Source organism: Daktulosphaira vitifoliae, unplaced genomic scaffold, assembly GCF_025091365.1.
Source record: "Daktulosphaira vitifoliae isolate Bord-2020 unplaced genomic scaffold, ASM2509136v1 Scaffold_4, whole genome shotgun sequence".
Classification (NCBI taxonomy): domain Eukaryota; kingdom Metazoa; phylum Arthropoda; class Insecta; order Hemiptera; family Phylloxeridae; genus Daktulosphaira; species Daktulosphaira vitifoliae.
In genome coordinates, this window is record NW_026099575.1 from 18,514,768 (window position 1) to 18,534,336 (window position 19,569).

Sequence of the window (19,569 nt, forward strand, 5' to 3'; positions counted from 1 at the left end):
TAATTAAAGTTCCTCTTTAATGAGGTGATCTTAAATAGTCTGATTAATAAGTCCCTGCAAAACACTAAGTCAACGAATAGGTTGTGGCTGTCTTACGAATACCATGTTATGTAATTATATATGTACAGTCCAAACTAGTCAGTGATAATTAATTAAATTTAAAATTTAATATAAGTCTTTAATCTATTGCTTTATCGTTCTTTACTCTGATTTTTAATCCTAATAATTGGATTAATGTAATGACATTGTCCCATTAAACCATTATCCTTTTTATAGTAGAAAAATATTAATAGGTTCCCATTTAACTTTCAAATTTACCCCTAATGTAAATCCTAAATAATATTTTCTTTCAATAACATTGATATTCACAATATTTATAAGATATTTAAATTATTTTTTTTCCACACATTTGTAAGAAAAAAATTATTATTTAACGATAAATGAGGGTAGTATACTTTATAAATCACAGTGGATACAACCAGGATCGCATTTAGGGGGGGGAGCATTGAGGTCATTTGCCCAGGCGGCAAAAATCTTAATAGGTATACAATTTTTAAAAATTAATTATTTTTATTTAATTTTAAATTTTTTAAACAGAACAATTTATTTTTATAAAACAAAAATTTCTATTTCTAAAAAAAAATATTACTTTATTACTTTCCAACTTAAAACGTGTACAAAGATATAAATGTAAAAGAAGATATATCAAAGCTGTATAACAACGTAGACTACAGTTAGTAGTTAGATAATAGCATTGATTATACATAGTAATATTTATAATTAACAGCACTATAAAGAAAGTAGGCAGCAATTTATTTGATATATGTTTTTATCTAATTTTAACAAAGTATTGATATTTTCTCCCTTAAACTGGTTTTGTGGATGTCGTCCACCGTTGATAGTCGATTATTATGAGAATACTAAGAAAGTTAAAACAAAATGATTATCTAATAATGTGTTGTATACAGACAGCTCCTTGTGTATAGTAATCGACTACGAGTGACCGACTTAATATGTTGAGGCGTTTTTTTTTATTTGTATATTATATTATTTATTAACGTATTAAAATGAGTAACGGCAGAAAACGTTTAAGTGGAAGTGCTTATAAAAAAGTTGCTAAATTAAAATTAGAAAAAGAACAAAAAGTCATTTCTCAAACCGCAAAATTAACTTCATTTTTTGGCATTCAACGACCATCAATCTCCAATTCGTCAAGTGAAATAGAGACTACAGCTGAACAGATTTCGAATGAGTCGAGAGATAAAAAGTAATTTAAAAATCATATGTTAACTTTTGTAAGTTATTTCAGTTTTATATAAATGAAAAATTTTATAATTTGTTTAGTGATGTGATGGTGTCACGTTACCATTATTGTGAGAATTATTTTAATAAAATACAGACAGCACATCCGCTTCCTGAGACTGATGAATTAACAAATAATATTTATTGCCAAATTGGCAATAGTTCTAATTATTATAAAAACCCAATAGACCTGACCATCGTGGTCAGTCGACTCCAGTGCCTTGTGTCATTCATCAGCCTCAGTACTCGGTTGTCGCTGTCCGGCTTACTGTTTAAAGTAAAGTCTTTGTTTATTCCTTTTAAAACCTATCTACTCTCTTCCACAACATTTCAGAGTACTTGTGTCTTGCACTTCGTCTGCACCTCGTACTCTGTTATTTTCACTCACCTGGTACGCCTAGTATTTGTGTCTTGCACTTCGTCTGCACCTCATACTTGGCTACCCCTATTCTTTGTCCTCTTCTATACCCAAAGTATTTGTGTCTTGCACTTCGTTTGAACCTCATACCTTGGTGTTACCCTTATTCCCTTTCTATAACAACAGCCTTTTGACACCCACAGCTAACCCGGAGTGTCAGCCAAGCACGGTGACTGCTGTATGACAACACGCACGTGAATACCTAGACAGCAGGCACCACATCCTCATCTTTATTTTCGTACACATTACCTCTTCTTATACACTTTTCATTTATTGTGTTACGACAGTGAGCTTAGTCTACAGAGTCCTCTTGAAGCTCTAGCAAATGAAAATCAAATAATTGAAAATTCGGAAAAACAATTAATAAATACTTCTTCTATTATCTCAAGGTAAGGCGTTCAAATCAAATAGAATACTTTAAGCTCAATCTTAGTAGTCTAAAATATGTATAACATTTCACGTTCACATTTATTATTTTCTCTTATCTAGATATATTATTTTTGATGTATTAATAAAAAATTATTATATAATGAACTCAGTATATGAACATTAAGATGAATCAAAATATTATCGTTGATTCATTTTTCAACAGCATCTTGGCTTAAAGACCTTTTCGTGCCTATTTATTAGGGGGCAAAATATATGCAATTTTTGGTTTTTTTTTATTAAACTATTGGCCAATTGGCGAGGCGTGAGAGTTTTTCCCGTAAAGCATTTTTTTGGGCTAAAAAACAAGTCGCGAGCAGACCTCTTAATATCTTTANATATGTATAACACTTCACGTTCACATTTATTATTTTCTCTTATCTAGATATATTATTTTTGATGTAATAATAAAAAATTATTATACAACGAACTCAGTATATGTATATTAAGATGACCCAAAATATTATAGTTGATTCATTTTTCAACAGCATCTTGGCTTAAAGACCTTTTCGTGCCTATTTATTAGGGGGCAAAATATATGTAATTTTTGGCTTTTTTTTATTAAACTATTGGCCAATTGGCGAGGCGTGAGAGTTTTTCCCGTAAAGCATTTTTTTGGGCTAAAAAACAAGTCGCGAGCAGTCCCCTTAATATCTTTATTTGGTAAAAAAAATAAGTTCCTCAAATNACCTCTTAATATCTTTAGTTGGTAAAAAAAATAAGTTCCTCAAATTTTTTTTGAAGAAAAATATTTTATAGTGCTTGCTAGTCGTAAATTTGTGTAACTCGGTAGTAGAGATCAAAATGCCTAAAAATTTCGAACAAAAAATAGTTTTTTTCTGAGGTCTCGAAAAAAATGGAACAACTAGAATTTTTTTAATAATTCATTAAAAAATAATACATTTTTTAGGTCTAATGTAATAAGCAGGAATTTTATTTCCGTCTAAATCTTACATTTTGTTTGAATAATATGTGAAATACATGTAAAATGAATCGATTTTTTTAAATTGATGAGATCATAAAGATTTAATAAATAATGTTACAATATAATGAGATTCAAAATAGAATAAAATCATTTTTGACATTACCATCAAGCTAGATATACAACTATGGTGTTGTTTATTTTTCTTGATGATTATAACNTCCCCTTAATATCTTTATTTGGTAAAAAAAATAAGTTCCTCAAATTTTTTTTGAAGAAAAATATTTTTTAGTGCTTGCTGGTCGTAAATTTGTGTAACACGGTAGTAGAGATCAAAATGCCTAAAAATTTCGAACAAAAAATAGTTTTTTTCTGAGGTCTCGAAAAAAATGGAACAACTAGAACTTTTTTAATAATTCATTAAAAAAAAAATACATTTTTTAGGTCTAATGTAATAAGCAGGAATTTTATTTCCGTATAAATCTTACATTTTGTTTGAATAATATGTGAAATACATTTAAAATGAATCGATTTGTTTAAATTGATGAGATCACAAAGATTTAATAAATAATGTTACAATATAATGAGATTCCAAATAGAATAAAATCATTTTTGACATTACCATCAAGCTAGATATACAACTATGGTGTTGTTTATTTTTCTTGATGATTATAACAAAACGAAAAAAAAATACATTATGTCATGTTTTCTAGTAGTTTTAGTAAAAAAAAAAAGTATTAACCCAAATGAGTGAGGACTAAATCCAAAATAATTTTAACTTAACTAAGTCCTAATTTCAAAAAATATTTTAAGAATTATAGCAAATTTTAAAATTACAAAAAAATTATTATAAAATCAATACAATATTCCTCGATCCGTTTGGAATATAAAATAAAAATAGCTTAAAGGTACGTAGTTCATAGTTGTACTAACACGTTCGCTGAGGATCTATTTTATATACACATACACATTACATACATTACATACACATACACATACACAATTGAAGGTGAATTGACATCTAAAATAAATTATAATGAGGTAATTGAAAAATGTTCGTGTATTAAGAGTAAAAAAAAATTATAATTCTTTTTCTTGCTTATTAACCTGTTATGTTAATACATGACATTTATAAATAATTTTTCTATTGTTAGTATTCCTAACTTTTGTAAAATAATTNTTAAGTCCTAATTTCAAAAAATATTTTAAGAATTATAACAAATTTAAAAATTACAAAAAAATTATTATAAAATCAATATAATATTCCTCGCTCCGTTTGGAATATAAAATAAAAATAGCTTAAAGGTATGTAGTTCATAGTTGTACTAATACGTTCGCCAAGGATCTATTTTATATACACATACACATTACATACATTACATACACATACACAAATGAAGGTGAATTGACATCTAAAATAAATTATGATGAGGTAATTGAAAAATTTTCGTGTATTAAGAGTAGAAAAAAATTATAATTCTATTTCTTGCTTATTAATGCTTATTAACCTGTTATGTTAATACATGACATTTATAAATAATTTTTCTATTGTTAGTATTCCTAACTTTTGTAAAATAATTCAATTATAAATTATCAAATGGCCCATTTTTTACTCTTAAAAAATTTAAAATAATGCTAGGGGCGGCAGTGGCACATTTATAGGGGGTTTATGGGGATTTGACCCCCCACCAAGGTCCTATTGATGTCTAATGTAAACAAGGAAAATTATTTTGAGGGACCTTTTTTTTTTTTTTTTTCAACTAAAAAACCCAACCCCACACTTTTTGGGGGGCGGCAAAATTAAATGCACCGGCCGGCAAAATTCCTAAATGTAGCCCTAGATACAACTTTTGATGTTCTAATAAATTAAACAAAGTTTATATTATTATTTTTTAACATAAATGTATTTTAGAAAAAACAGCAAATTGTATTAATGACCAATATTTTGTTTATATCTAAATGTATATTTCACATTTTTGCTTTGGTACATAGCTAAAGAGTTATTGATTTTACTAACAATTGTGTATACCTATAAAAATGTTTAGCTCTACAAGATACAATAATGATAATCAATACGTCAAAAGAACCCGAATTATATTTAGATGAATCTATTGCCCTCGAAAATTATAAAAATTTATCTGATTTTTTTTCTTTAGAAAAATTTTTCAAAATAATTCATTTTTTTTGCAAGTTAATATTATTATAACTTCTTTGAAAAACATTTAATTTTTATCTTGTTCATTTCAAATAACAAATTTTTCAACCATTTATTTGATTGATCACAAAGTAAAAATACAGTGTGATTTATTAAAAATACTAATTTTCAGGATACTAAGTTGTTTGTTAGAGAACGCCTTTAACTAAGACCTAGTGGACCGTTAATTATATTATATCGGTGACAGCTGATCTCTAGCGTCTCTGCTTTACTCACCTCTGCCCAACCAGAATGGGAAATCGATGGCTTGCGTTTCAATTGTAATCCGTGTACAGTTCTTCGTCGTAAGTCAGTTAGTCTATTGTTTTATGTGGCATCTTTTTTTGTAGCAAGTGCTTTCGCTTAAATGGTAAATTGACCGACCATTGTACACCATTTTTCTTATTATTTGTTTATTGTACCCTCGTACTCAAAATTCCCGTATTCTTTTTTTCCACCAGTGATTGGGACCTGACTACCACTAAATAACTTCATTGCCGTAGTCGCTTTTCCGCCGTCTGTTTTCATTTGCCATAACGTGCCTGGATCTACACTCTGACTCATGATACTCAGATGTTCGACACCATTACCACAAGATCTCATACAGTCCACTCATTACTATCAACAACTTCATCAATCAAGCTGAGTTTTTATATTATTTTTTAATGTCATTTATTATTTGCTTAATTAAATTTAACTATTTTGTTTTATGCCGCTTCGCCGGCCATTAGTATTTAAGGGCCCCCCGTTACCCCTTAAATTTAAGATACTCTTTGAAAAACTTCTAATATATGTGTTTATTTGTTATTTAAGTATTGTCTACTGTCGTTGCTTATTGGTTGTATCGTCAGTCGTCATTCCTCAGGTGACCCACTCCCGCTTTAATAATAGCGATTTAAACAGACTTAAAATAAAATAGCGGTGCACAACTAGCCGTCCTACGGTCTAGCTGCTTCGTACGAAACAAGGTTGTGATTAATCGCAACGACTTCATAATTTTACCGTTAAAAACGATCAAGTCGATCAATCGAAGAATAGTAAACGGCGAAGAAAAGTTGAAGGTGTTGAAATGTCATTAAAGGATTAATTTTTAAAAGAGAGGGATCTAGAAGTTCGTGATAATGGACCTCTTCTATCACAGAAAGCTGAGGATTTTGTAAGAAAATAAGGAGAACATTTTTAAGGCAATAGAGGGGTGATTTTGCAAATCGAAGTAAGAGAAGGAATTGAATAACTACAAATAGTGGACATATAATACCAAATAGTTGTAATTTATGAATTCATAAAATATAGATAAAACAAATTTCTAACTTAAGATAAGTCAGACACTACGTGGATAATATTACTAGACAATTCTTTATTTACTATGGATATAGGCACTTATTCAATCGATGGTAATTTTCATGATAAAATAAAGCTTACAACCAACATATAACGTATAAAAATTTTATAAACTTCTACTTCATTCTTTATAAGATGATTTTCAATTGAAGTTGTAAAATAAACACGAAATACGATTATCAATCATCTTAACTAAAAGTTTTTATGAACGATCGTTTATATCATTGCAACAGCCGCTACATAATTAAGTCTTTTTCTAGTAGGTCCTTTTTAAAATTACGTATGAAGTTATAATTCCTGTTTAAAACAAATCTACAATTTTAATATTGTTTTTTTGAACTTCAGAACAAAATTAGTTAAATTCAAAAATAAAAATTAAACTGAAACTTACAACACCCGACAGAATAAGTTGATTTTTATGAAAGTTTATAGTTTAAAAATGTTAAACTTGTAATTTAAAGAAAATATATTTTTTCCTTCTCTTGAAAAATATGTTTTTTTTAAATACATTTATCTATATTTATTATATTAAATATGTTAATCAAAAGAATCTTTAATTAATGACAATATATTAATAACGAATTAATAATAACATAAAATATTATTACAATACATTAACTCTTAAGTTTAAACTTTATAACATATAATTTTTATTAATAATTTTAAGTACTTGTAATTAAATTGTAACATTAACTGAATAAATAGAACCAACTGCTTGTTTTGTACTGATATATATAAGAATAGAAAAAATTATAAGAATCTATCTGTAACTGCATACAGTCCTCTAAATCAAGGTGATCGTCCATTATACAATAATAGCACCTGTAGATAAAATAAAACAATTTTAATTTGATTATTTTTGTTGTAAAACCATTTCATATTAACGTTGGACATAAGGATCTCCAATAATTGTTACTTCATAGGCCCATTTGGGCTCCAAATCATCAACAACCCACTTCACTCTTTGTGGATATCTAAAACATAGATCATAACCTACATTAAAATCTTCCTGAAAAAAAAAGATAATTTTAAACTTTAGTATCTATTTAATCAATATATGTAAGTCTTTGTGTCTACTTACATACCTCGATATTTTTAATTATTCTGGGGAAAACAAAAATACACTATTTTATATAGCTTTAATTAGAATTTTATTTTATTCTTTATTATCCGCCGACAAATATTTTTTAAGAATAAAAATATTAAAATATTTCAAAGTTTAAAGCATTTTGTTAAAATAAATGTAAATATTATTAATATATGAATAAAACCAAAATAAAATCTCAAAATGTTGATTACTACTCAATTTTGTCATATTATAGTTAAGACAATAAAACAATATGTTTACTTATTAGAATTTATAACATTCCCCCCTCCATTATCTGTAATTATCTTGTCAGAATTACACTTTTTTTCCAAAGAAGCATATAGTACCTTTTCTAATTTGCGAGTTTCCACGAAGTCTGCTCCTTCAGTAGCTGCTATTTTAGGCTTTGTCATATCAAGTTCGTGAACATTTTCATGGAACTTCTCACATCCCTCATGAATATTATTAAGCTTACTGTCTTCAACATTCACTCTTTCTTTTGTCACATGTTTTAACGTCGTCACGATTTTAGTTTCTGAATCCTCGTACTGCATTATGTCAGTTTTCATTTCAGGATTACTAACTGGACTTAAGTAACGCTCCATGCCTTCTAATTAATAACACAATAAATTGCAATAATATTTATCGTCTCAACAATAATTTGTCTAATTATAGTTCATTAAAAAAAAAATTATTAATGAATTTTTTAATACTGATTATATAAATCTTCATTGCATTTACATTTTCAATTAAATGAGTGTATTAATTCTCTATGTGCGTAAAAACGCTAGATACCGAGAGAATTTTTTTTGTTTATCATGTTTAGCTAAGTTTTATTAAAAAAAATACCTGGACTAGATTAAGCTAAGATACTAAACCATTAATATTACGCTTCTTTTTGAAAAGACAATACGCGATGACTCTCGCCAACCGACGAAAGAATCTTTTTGACTTCATTGTAATGTGATTGTTTGCAAAAAAAATCAATTGGTCAAAATACTTTTAAAATAAAAAATTTATTGTGACTATCAGTAATATTATAAGTACAAAAAACTAGCTCTTCTCGACCAAATTTCAACAACAAATTAATATGTAATTGAAAATAAATATTATTGTATCCATATTAAATAATCCATGGCAACTTGATTTAGTTATTTTATGATTTGAAGACACTTGAATATTAAATTAAGAAATGGTCAAACATAGAATTTTAAAAAAACTATGTTCGTAATGAATAATTTATTTATTATTATAAAATTACATAAAATTTCATTGCTCTAACTTTTGAAAGTATTTACATAATTAAAAAACTGATGTTAATATATAATTATTAAATATTTATATATAAAAAATATCACTTGTTTTAAAGAAGTTAATAAGTATTTCGAAAGTTAATATTTTTAAACATAGATTGGTGATTAGGGTGCATGCTATGTTATTTTTATTCAATAGATAATTTTCAGTCGCATTCCTCCTCTTAAAATTTAGCTCAACTTACAAGTTTAGAGTTCATATAATTAAATAGAAAATTTTATGAGGAATAAAATATTCTATTTTTTAGATTGATTTGTGATCAGAAACTTATAATTACTATTAACATAAAATTTATGAGGAAAACTCAAAATATCATTAAAATCGCTATTTTTTATGTAGTGGCGATGGAAAAAATCTAATTGCAGATTTGAAATCTGCGCAAAAAATGGGTTTAGAAAAGTATATTTTTGACTCTGATGAAAATTCCTCATAGACCATTTATGAATAATTAACAACAAATTATCTTCTGAAAAGTTTTGTATCAAGCTCTTCAATTTTTATACACGTTTTTTATAAAAATAACAACTACTCTATATTTTTCTTTTAATTTCTCTGTAAAAATTACAATACTAAATTATTAAATATCTATTTCATATTACGTTGTATTGCTATAATAGATATTTATTCATATGTTATAATTATAAAGAACTAATAATCAGGAATAATGAAAGAAATAGGAGTTATTTTTGCTTTTGGAATAATCCTTCAATTTCTTAAAATTCAACACATATTCAACACTATCTACAGGTTTGTATTGAAGCATAGTGATAGTGATTTTAATCACTGTCAGATATCATCTATACTTGTCCCAACTATGCCACGTTCATATTGTGCTGCGACCCTACTGTGCTACCGTTTTGTTTAGTATCGTATCTAAGTACGCACAACACTATGTTATAAAGAAATAAGAATGTTAGAACCTCATAAGAAAAAGGCCTTTTCTAAATTTTTTTTTATATTTATATATTTACATACAATTTTTTAAAAATATTTTTATAGAAGAAAAGGTGTAAAACAAGAACATGAACAGAACAGCTCAATAAATATTAATAAAAACTAATTGAAGGGTCTACATTTGCGTACACATAAGATGGATCATGGGAGAATTAGAAAGAAGAGAATTGGGATAATGTGGAATAATGAAAGGGACAGAAGAACGTATAGAACGTTGTCGTGGTCGCATCGCATTTCCGGTGTTACCACCGGATGGCGATCGCGGCGCTTCCTCTTCACATCCGACAGGTAGCGCTATTCGCGGTGGCTGACGTGCGGTGTGAACAGGTCGCTCGGGCACTGGACAAAAAAAACGTAGACTGATTAATTCGATTGTTCGTTTTCCAACTGTCACGTTGACCCATAATAATCAACGGAAGATATCTTTATTTAATTTACTTAATTGTTTAATTAAGATTATTGTTTTAATGGCACATTGGGCAATATTTCTTTGTACACCTGGACATGATATGGCGCTTTTAAAAACACTTTTTTTAGATTACTGATTAATTTGTTAACATTTGGAAACATTTCTCTGACCTTCTCTGCAACCCTGTTCATCATGTAAGCTACACACGTAACGTGAATTAAATTTGGGTAGACAATTTTTAGTGTATCACCGGTTTTTGTCATGTATGGAGCTGCATCCGATAACATTACCAACACTTTTTCGTCATTTCCATCCAACGGCCATAATAATTTTAGTCCATCATTGATAAAACGAGCAACAGAGGAATGATTAATTTTTTCCAAAACTTTGCATGTCAGGAGAAATGGTCGAGTCGGAGTATTTCATTTTAATATTCCCACCAGTAAATTTGCAACGTAACGACTGTTTGTATCTGTAGTTTCATCTACAGAAATCCAAATATTATTTTCACCAATTTCATTTTTAATTTTCGTTAAAGTATTATAGTATTACGGCTCGAGATAATTTTTACGTAACGCACTTTCATCTAGTATATGTTTGCAGAGTATTTTTCTAAAAATGTACGTAATTGAGGAACTTGCATTTTATACCAAGGAATATTAGCTGCTACTAAGACTAGACACAAATCTTTGTTAAAATCATTTAAGTTGTTTTCATTGAGAGTAGCTCCTGATAAAAATAATTGTTTTGATGAAGTATTTAATTTACGTTTTAAACCATTTTTATGGACAACTGTATGTACGTGTTGTGTTACCTGTGATTTTTTGGTGCAAGGAATATTTCTGTAACAAACTTGACAAAAAATTGTTGCACCATTTGTAGTGAAAATCGTTTGTTGGTTATTGTACGACGAAATCCATTGAGCAAATAAACTTTTTAAACTGCTTGAAGTTTTTGGCATATTTGTATGTTATAGACAATAAAATACAGTTATTATAACTTATAGTAATATTAAACGAGCGGGAAGACAATATGTAGCAATAATATATCGCACTAGTGTACGACGAATAGTCGTGACAGCTAACGAATTAAACGATGTGCTCTCGCAATCGATAAGGAATACCTGGAGATTAATTTTTATTAAAACCCAGAAATAAATCATTTAGTGAACATTGTATTTATTAAAGTGCTGATATACGTAAAATATGTTCATTATATGCCGATATTACAAAAATATTCTCAAATATTCTCTAACCCCTAAAATATGGTTTTTTATGCAAAATAATTTTTTTCTAGTGAATTCTGTGTTTCATGAATCGTAAAGATTTCTCACTCCCATTTAAATGCATAGACTAGAAACAAATATGTAAAATCATAAACATCCGACTTCTACTTATAATTATTATTATATTTACTACTCTGTTTACATCAACGTAGAGGGGCATTAAAACAGATATTGTAAAGCAACTCAGGAAAATCAACATTATCACGTAAGAGAGAGAAGAGAAAATTAAGATTAATGTCATGTCTACGATCAGATAAAATGAATACCAAGTTTTTGAAGGATTGAAGAATTGTGAATAATATTCACCTGTCAGAACATAGGCACAAAAACTTTATCTAAACTATTTCGACCGTCTTTTTTTATTAACAGTCAATAAATATTTTAAATTAATTTTTGATAAAAAAATATATATAATTGATTTTAAAACCTTGTTTAGTGAACAAAACAAAAAAAATTGAGTTATGACCTTTATCGTAGATGTCAATATGTTATGAAACTTTTATAGAAGTTTCTTTTAAAAACATCTATATTTTGAAAAGCCTATTTTAATTTTAAACCCTAAAACTATAAAATGCTTGGAAGTATTTAATAAATATTTTATTAATTTAATTAAATTTTTTGGTCTTCGTATTTTAATAATAAAACAAGTCTAAAGAATTAATGTATTATCTCTATGTATAAAGCTATAATTTAAAAAAAATTTTTTATGGCATTATTAGAGTATTGTTCTGAAGTGGATATATATAAAACAATTTTATGCGACCTCAATTACAAAAAAAATATTGTATTTATCTTTAGCAAGTAGTAGTGGTGTTTTTGGATTTGGTGAGGAGGTGGCTAAAGATTTTTGTTCAATATTTTAAAATAAAAAAAAAATTTTTTTAATGACTTTTTTTGGTCAAAAGTACATGGTTTTAATACTGTTACAAAAATATAATAATTTAAATAAATTAAAAGTATTTTTGAAGAAAANGTTACAAAAATATAATAATTTAAATAAATTAAAAGTATTTTTGAAGAAAATTTATTTCAAGATTAATGCCTAAAAAATTAATTTTTCTAAGAATTTTAAATATTCATAAATTTGATTATTTTTGGTATTGAAAAATAAACATTTTAACATCAATTAGCACTTTTATAACATACATTTTTTCAAATATTTTATCAATAAATTGTAGCACACAATCAAAACTATTATTTAAAAATTATTAAATAACACTTAATTAAGATAGTAAGTCATTAAGATCACTTTTATAATATATGTACACTTAACATAAATAATCACTTTTGAAATAATTTTTAACAATAAACTGAATTGCATATCTATTTAATGAAATTATAATCTGTTGAAATAATTATTAGATTACTTAATTATTTTAATAATATATGAATATGTTACAATATACAATATAAACATATTTAATGATTTTCAAAAAGTAATTCATTTAAAATTAAGGTAGATGTAACATTACATCGACACAAAGGACATTGTGGTTTTTTACTAAGTACAGCCCAACAAGATAAACAGAGACATCTATGATCACAAGGTCTGAGAATAACAACAGCAATATTGTTTTCTAGGCATACGACACAAGTTAGTTCAGAAATAGCATTTTGTTCACCTAAAATTTGTATTTATTTTTCAACATATTCTAGGTTAGAAATAATAATCTATGTTGCATTTAATTTGAAAGTGTTCTATAAAACCACCAATTTAAAACCTGTTCTTTAGAATCTTGCATTAAAATTAAGAATAACACATATGACAATAAAAATTCTTTCATCTTTATTTAAGCAACATAATTTCTTTTAAAATATCTTTGATTTAAATAGAAGTTTCATTACTTTGAAAACGTTATGCTAGGAAATGTGATGAGCTTTATTTATTTTGACTTTAATGACTCAATGTTGTATGACTTTAGAAACATTTACAGACTGTTAATTTAAGACTATTATATTAATTGTAGCCTATTAAAATTTTTGAGATATAACATTTAAGGAAAATGATAAAATGAAAATATAGTTTCTAGATATAGGATTTTATAGTTAGTGTTAATAAAAAAAAAGAAATATTGTATAATTAAAACTAAATTTATAAAAATAAATCTTTTAGAATTGAATTTTATTTTTATCCAAAAAACCAAAGGTACAACTAGGGGGGCTTAGCACCTAAACTAAGAATTAGCCGCTTTCAAAAAATTAAAAAAATTTTATATATTGCTATATAAAAAAAATTTAGGGTGGTGGAAAAATTAATTTGAAATCCCAAAAAATTATATTCTAGTTGCTACTATTAAAACAACTTACTTTGTTTTAAGTCAACCATACTTTGAAACCTTGATAAAACATTTTCTAGAACTTTATTTTCATCATCATTCCAATATGAATATTTTTTCAACCTATTAACTTCATTACTTAAAATTTTTAAAAAATTCTTTGGATTGAATCTACTTTTCAAATGGTACAATGGAAAAGCTACCTAGATTTTCAAAACAAATAATATCTGAATAACGATAAGAGACTAAAATCTCCATGTTTATATGTTAAATTAATTATTAAAAATAAAAAACTAGTACATGTGTGTAACGTACGCCTCAAATACATGCATAATGTAATAACTAAGAAAAAGAAAGTGACTTTACTTAAAAAAATTTTCCATCCTGAATTTTTACTAATCAATTTAGTTATGATAATGAGTTACTAAATAATTAAGTTTGATCAAAGATGAAAACTTCTAGGTTTAAGATTATTAAACAATATAGCTGTTTATGAAGTTACTATAAGTTACTACCATGGAATAATACTTACAATTATATGATGTTTCTTTTGTACATAATCAATATCTTGATCCAAATACAATTTTAAGTAATGTAATAACTTTGTTGGATTTTTTTCATTGTAAACATAGTATAAAAGTAATTGTGAAATGATAATTAATCTTCTTTTAGGCTCAGTAAACATTTCATACATTGAGTTTAAAAATTCAATTATTGGAAATTGTGAATTAAGAAAACATTCTACTTTTAATAAGTGTAGCCAACTACTAAAATTTCCATTTGAAACCGCTTTCTTCAAATGATGTTTTGCTGTTAAATAGTTCTTTAAAGAAATATATTAATTAGAAAATTAATTTATTTGGTAATAAAAAATAACAAGAATTAATACTTTATTTTTCATAAAATATTTCCCAAGTACTGCATAAATTCTGATATTTAGTGTTTCTGAAAGCTTTTTTATAAGAGTTTTCATAATGTCCGAAGACATAAATTTCTGAGGAAGGTCTAAGTAAATTTCAAAACAATTATACAGTAATTTGACATCATTTTCGGCTAAATTATATACTTTTCTAAAAATAATTATTTACAAAAATTAATTAAAATTATATAATGTAAAGTCCATAAAAACCAAAAGGAATTTATATTAATATTTTAATAATTAATAAAAGACAAATAGTAACTAACAAATAATTTTTTGTTTACTAAATGTTCTTCTTTATTGAACATATTATTGCATAAAAATATATAAATTATATTGTACTTATTGATAGCTTTTTTCCGCTATTTAGCATTAAATATGTTAATCAATAATTCTTTATATTTAGTTAAAACTATAGAAGTCAATTAGAGTTGTAATAATACTATACTTAATAGTAATGTACTTAAGATTTGTATGTAATACAAAACTTCTAAATTTAATGATTAGAATATATTTGTGTTTCTAATATAAGAACATTCCCTTTACATGTACACCAAAAATTTCAAATATATCACTAATAATTTAGTAGAACATAATAAAAGACATACTACTTTTAAGATATTATCATTGAAATAAAAAGTTGCATCATTAAAATTTTTTTCTTTATAATTAACATTAATAATTGAATAATATTTGATGGGCAATAAAAAGTCTTTCTTACAATGCTAGATTAGATGCAAGATTGTAATATTTTTCAGAATCGTGTGGTTTATTTTGTATTTTTAATACAAATCCAGCTTCCATGTAAACTTTAGATGCTCTGCTTAGAGCTGCAGGATTTTTTTGATAAAAACTTAATTTTTCAGCAGCTTTTAATTCTTCCCTAAATGGAAGAGTAAACTTTTGTTCATATCTTCTCACTCTGCCTTTTGCTTTTAACCACATATCAATCCATCTTACTTCAGTATCATTAAGATTACGACTTATTTCAGCTAATTCTAATGCTATTTTATTGCCTGTCGGAGAATATTCTAAGAACACTTTACATTTAATACCATTAAAAGCTGATACTTCAACTTTATTCATTTTAAAAAGTGGCTTGATTTTGGAAAGAATCTAGTGAAAAAATACAGTTATTTTTATTATTAATATCTACTTAAAAAATATTGGAAATTTGGAGTGTTGGAATGTAGCTTAACTTGATTTTCAAGTTCAGCAACAAAACTACTTATACAGTAATTTTAGTATAAATTACTAAAATAAAAATTAATTTTAATTTATTATTTAATTGTAATTATAAAAAATTACTCATTACTGAATTATGAGTAATTTCATTTTAATGTTTAAACTCAGTAGCTTAATTAGAATATAAATAGAGGTTATAATAAAAAAATATTATGACTACCTCCACATTGTATCAAAATGTCATCATTTTTTCAAGATCTTCCTTCTTGGGAGAGGTTTTAAGCAAGAGTTTTCCATAAACACACCAAAGATAATAATAAAAAAGATTCAAATAATATTGTTTAATTATCTTTTAATTTTACATTAATTTACCTCTTAAGTTTTTATTTTAAAATTTAATTAAATGAAATAAGTGAAATCAGTAGCTTATTTAAAAAGACACAAAGGTTTATGCACTTCTCACTCATTGGCAATGTAATGCAAACTTCAAAAATTTTTTTTTTGTACCTGTTACCACTTATTTTCAGCTATTATTGAACCAATTTTGATGAACAAAACATCAAAAGAACACAAATCAGATATAAAACTTTAAACTCATCTATACCATTAATTATAAAAGAAAATGGTAGCACAGTGGTGGAGACTCAGCAATTGGGATAAGTATAAATCGGTGTCAGTGAGTTAATTCTTAAGCTCGAGCCTATTGAAACAATATCAATTTATTATAACTTTTACATATAAATACATGTTTTTTACTATTTAATACCAATTTGAAATAAGAGGAATTAGAAAAAATCTAATTGTATATTTGAAAACAGTGCAAAAATGGGTTTGGAAAAGTTTGATGAAAATTCCTTGTAAACCAGTGCAAAATTATTTTATACAAATTTTTGCATCAAGTCCTTCCATTTTTATATACATTTGTCATAGGAATAACGAAATATACAACTGTTTTATAATTTTTTCTAGTTTTTCCTTAAAAATGATAATATTAAATTATTGAATACAAATTTCATACTAAATTTAATTACTATAAGTAGTTATTCATATAGTATACTTATAAACCAAAGAACTACTAATCAGGATATAATTAAGAAAATATGATTTAATGTTGCTTTTGGAATAATCCACCAATTTCTTAAAATTAAACGATATCTACAGATTCATATAGAAGCATTTCTTATGATAGTGATTTTAATCACCATCATCAATACTTGTTCCAACTATATGACGTTTACACTGTGCGCGACCCTACTATGCTACCATTTTATTTACTACTGAATGATCCAAAAAAGTATAACCCAATATATGTTATAGACTTGGAAATAGAGTCACTAGAATAAAAGTACATTTTTTAACTATTTTAATTAATTTTGTTTTTATTATAAAATTAAAGTATTTTTATTAAAAGCTACATTGGGTAATTTTCAAGTAGTTTAATTAAATATTTATTGAGTATTTTGAATCTAAATAAATTACCAAAAAAGTAGTTTACCCAACACTGGAATTAATTATAAATGTTTTTACAAATTACCATGCTAATATCATGATCCATATAGATTTTGATGTATGCTTGAGTAGCATGTGCAATATGAAAACAAGCACATGATATCTGTTGATAAAATTCATCTGATTGTAAATTTTCTAAATATTTTATTGTGTCCTCAATGTAATTTAAAGCTTTTACAAAATTACCTTCCAGAAATGTTTCAAAACAAATAACTAACTCTATAGAGTATCTAAAAATGTAGTAACATAATTATCATTATTTAAAATAGTCTTAAAATTATTAAATACTAACCTGTCAGTACTAAATCTATTTTCATTACTAATTAATTCTCTTTTTTGCTCTAGTATATTTATAATATCATTTATTTTGTATCTACTTTTCCTAGTTTTTTCATAAATATCCCATGAAAATATACTTTCATATTCTTGTTTTATATTATTTAATAATGTATTAGAACTATAATTTAGAATGACACTGTCATTCTCTAAATTAAAATTTTTTAAACATTCTGTTAGCTCCAAGTTATTATTTTTTATTGCCATTTCTATTTTTAATTTATAATAGTATAAAATTAATAAATTTAAATAGATGCTTTATTTATTTCTATTACTATTTTATGAACAAGACATGAAGATTAAAATCTAACTTACTCAAACAAACCAAAGCGACTTCCTATTTTAATTGTTCAAATTTATATAAATAAAATATGTGTAGTATATTAAATTCAGATAATTATAACAAATAATAAGTAATTATCACATAGAGAACTTTAAAGCTAACAATTAATTAGAATATGTTCATGAGATAAAATATGAAACTCAAGAAAGTAAATCAATTCCTCCATGTACAAATAAATAGTAACCTACTATTAAAGTTAAATAATTTTATTTAAAAGTTTTATCACAGAAAAAATTTTTTTCTGTCTTTATTATTAATTTTTATCTTGTTATTTCATCGATAATGTCAATAGCTCCTAAAATTAATGCAGTAACATTTATCAGTGTCGCAATGTGATGTATGATTTTTCTCTTTATAAATTTTGTTTCTTAATGTATTCCGAACTGTGAGAATACTAAAATTTAATTGTTTTTAATAATGGGAACTACTGTATACTGTAGTATACAAATATTTCTGTAACTAACAGGGACTGAAACCGTTTTATTTAACTAAAGTTTCGGTTTCGATTTTAAATTTCTGTCTCGGTTAATGTTTTAAAACTGGTTTACAAACATTACCTGTTTCTGTTTCAGTTTTAGGACACTGTCTTAGAAAATGATCATTTTGGATTTTAGTTTTAGAAATTATTTTTGGGTCGTAGCGGTTTTGACTGTGAAACTATTTGTACCACTTAATTGAAAAACAAATTAAATCACATAATTTTGAAAATTAAGTTTTGAAATACAATGTTTTCTATCTTTTCAGAGACAGCACATTTTACCAGGATGAGGCAAATTTTTGACTATCATACAAATGCACTGCACTCTATTATTATAATAATAATTTCGGAAGTTTTGAAAGTCTTTCAAGAAATAGAAATAAACACGTATCCAATGTCAGATGAAAATTTTAAGTATAAACTTATTTTAGTAATTCGTGCATTTTTATATCGCAGAAAGTCATGTAAATTACACTATCCATGTACGGCACTATTTTTATGAAAATGAAACAACTCAGTGATAAATTAATCAAATTTTTATTTCATTTACATTCTCAAAGATCTCCGATTTAATGGTCGAAAATTACATCTGGCATATGGTCACCTCCTAAGTTTCGACAGACAATTTTTCGTTCATTAAATTTGTCGATCACTTGGCCACAGATGGTTCCGTTACTTTTACCGATTACACCTTTAATTTCCCTCTTAAGTTCTTAAAATATTATTCCTTTTGCACTTTATAACACGCTTTTATTAGTTTCACCTGTATGTATGTATGTATGTTTGTAACTCTCCAAACGCCACGCGTTATCGCATATTCCGTCGTCTAGACTAGACTGTCATAACGCATTCACCCCACACCACGCCTCTC

General features: G+C 26.1%; 1 protein-coding gene and 1 long non-coding RNA gene across 10 annotated transcripts; one reads left to right on the top strand and one right to left on the bottom strand.

The window, feature by feature from the left end:
* Positions 1 to 746: 746 nt before the first annotated feature.
* Positions 747 to 6,932, top strand: LOC126904879 (uncharacterized). 2 transcript variants are annotated; one of them, XR_007703847.1, is made up of 4 exons: positions 747 to 1,267; positions 1,345 to 2,109; positions 5,396 to 5,632; positions 5,724 to 6,932. It is a non-coding gene; the product is annotated as an uncharacterized LOC126904879 (long non-coding RNA). The 2 variants fall into 2 exon arrangements; XR_007703846.1 differs by having other exon boundaries at positions 747 to 2,109.
* Positions 6,933 to 7,188: 256 nt separating this feature from the next.
* Positions 7,189 to 18,424, bottom strand: LOC126904872 (uncharacterized). Of its 8 annotated transcripts, none has more exons than XM_050684200.1 (11): positions 18,193 to 18,422; positions 17,834 to 18,086; positions 17,567 to 17,771; positions 15,569 to 15,963; positions 14,818 to 14,998; positions 14,461 to 14,751; positions 13,960 to 14,131; positions 8,038 to 8,300; positions 7,537 to 7,612; positions 7,489 to 7,502; positions 7,190 to 7,425 (listed from the first exon to the last, which is right to left on the bottom strand). In XM_050684200.1, exons 2-11 carry the CDS (start codon positions 18,082 to 18,084, stop codon positions 7,393 to 7,395), a joined length of 1,881 nt encoding a protein of 626 aa, XP_050540157.1. In that variant the 5' UTR covers positions 18,085 to 18,086; positions 18,193 to 18,422; the 3' UTR covers positions 7,190 to 7,392. The 8 variants fall into 8 exon arrangements, with proteins under 8 accessions (XP_050540155.1, XP_050540157.1, XP_050540154.1 ...); XM_050684203.1 differs by having other exon boundaries at positions 7,191 to 7,425; positions 7,537 to 7,577; positions 18,193 to 18,421; XM_050684197.1 differs by having other exon boundaries at positions 7,190 to 7,502; positions 18,193 to 18,423.
* Positions 18,425 to 19,569: the final 1,145 nt, after the last annotated feature.

Excerpts from the sequence above, each read along its gene's own strand:
- LOC126904872 (XM_050684198.1), bottom strand. The coding sequence starts at position 18,084 with ATGGCAATAAAAAATAATAACTTGGAGCTAACAGAATGTTTAAAAAAT. Across the intron at positions 14,752-14,817 it reads AATATTTTATGAAAAATAAA|AACTATTTAACAGCAAAACA; the intron begins GTATTAATTCTT and ends ATTTCTTTAAAG. Across the intron at positions 14,132-14,460 it reads AAAAGAAACATCATATAATT|GTAGCTTTTCCATTGTACCA; the intron begins GTAAGTATTATT and ends TTGAAAATCTAG.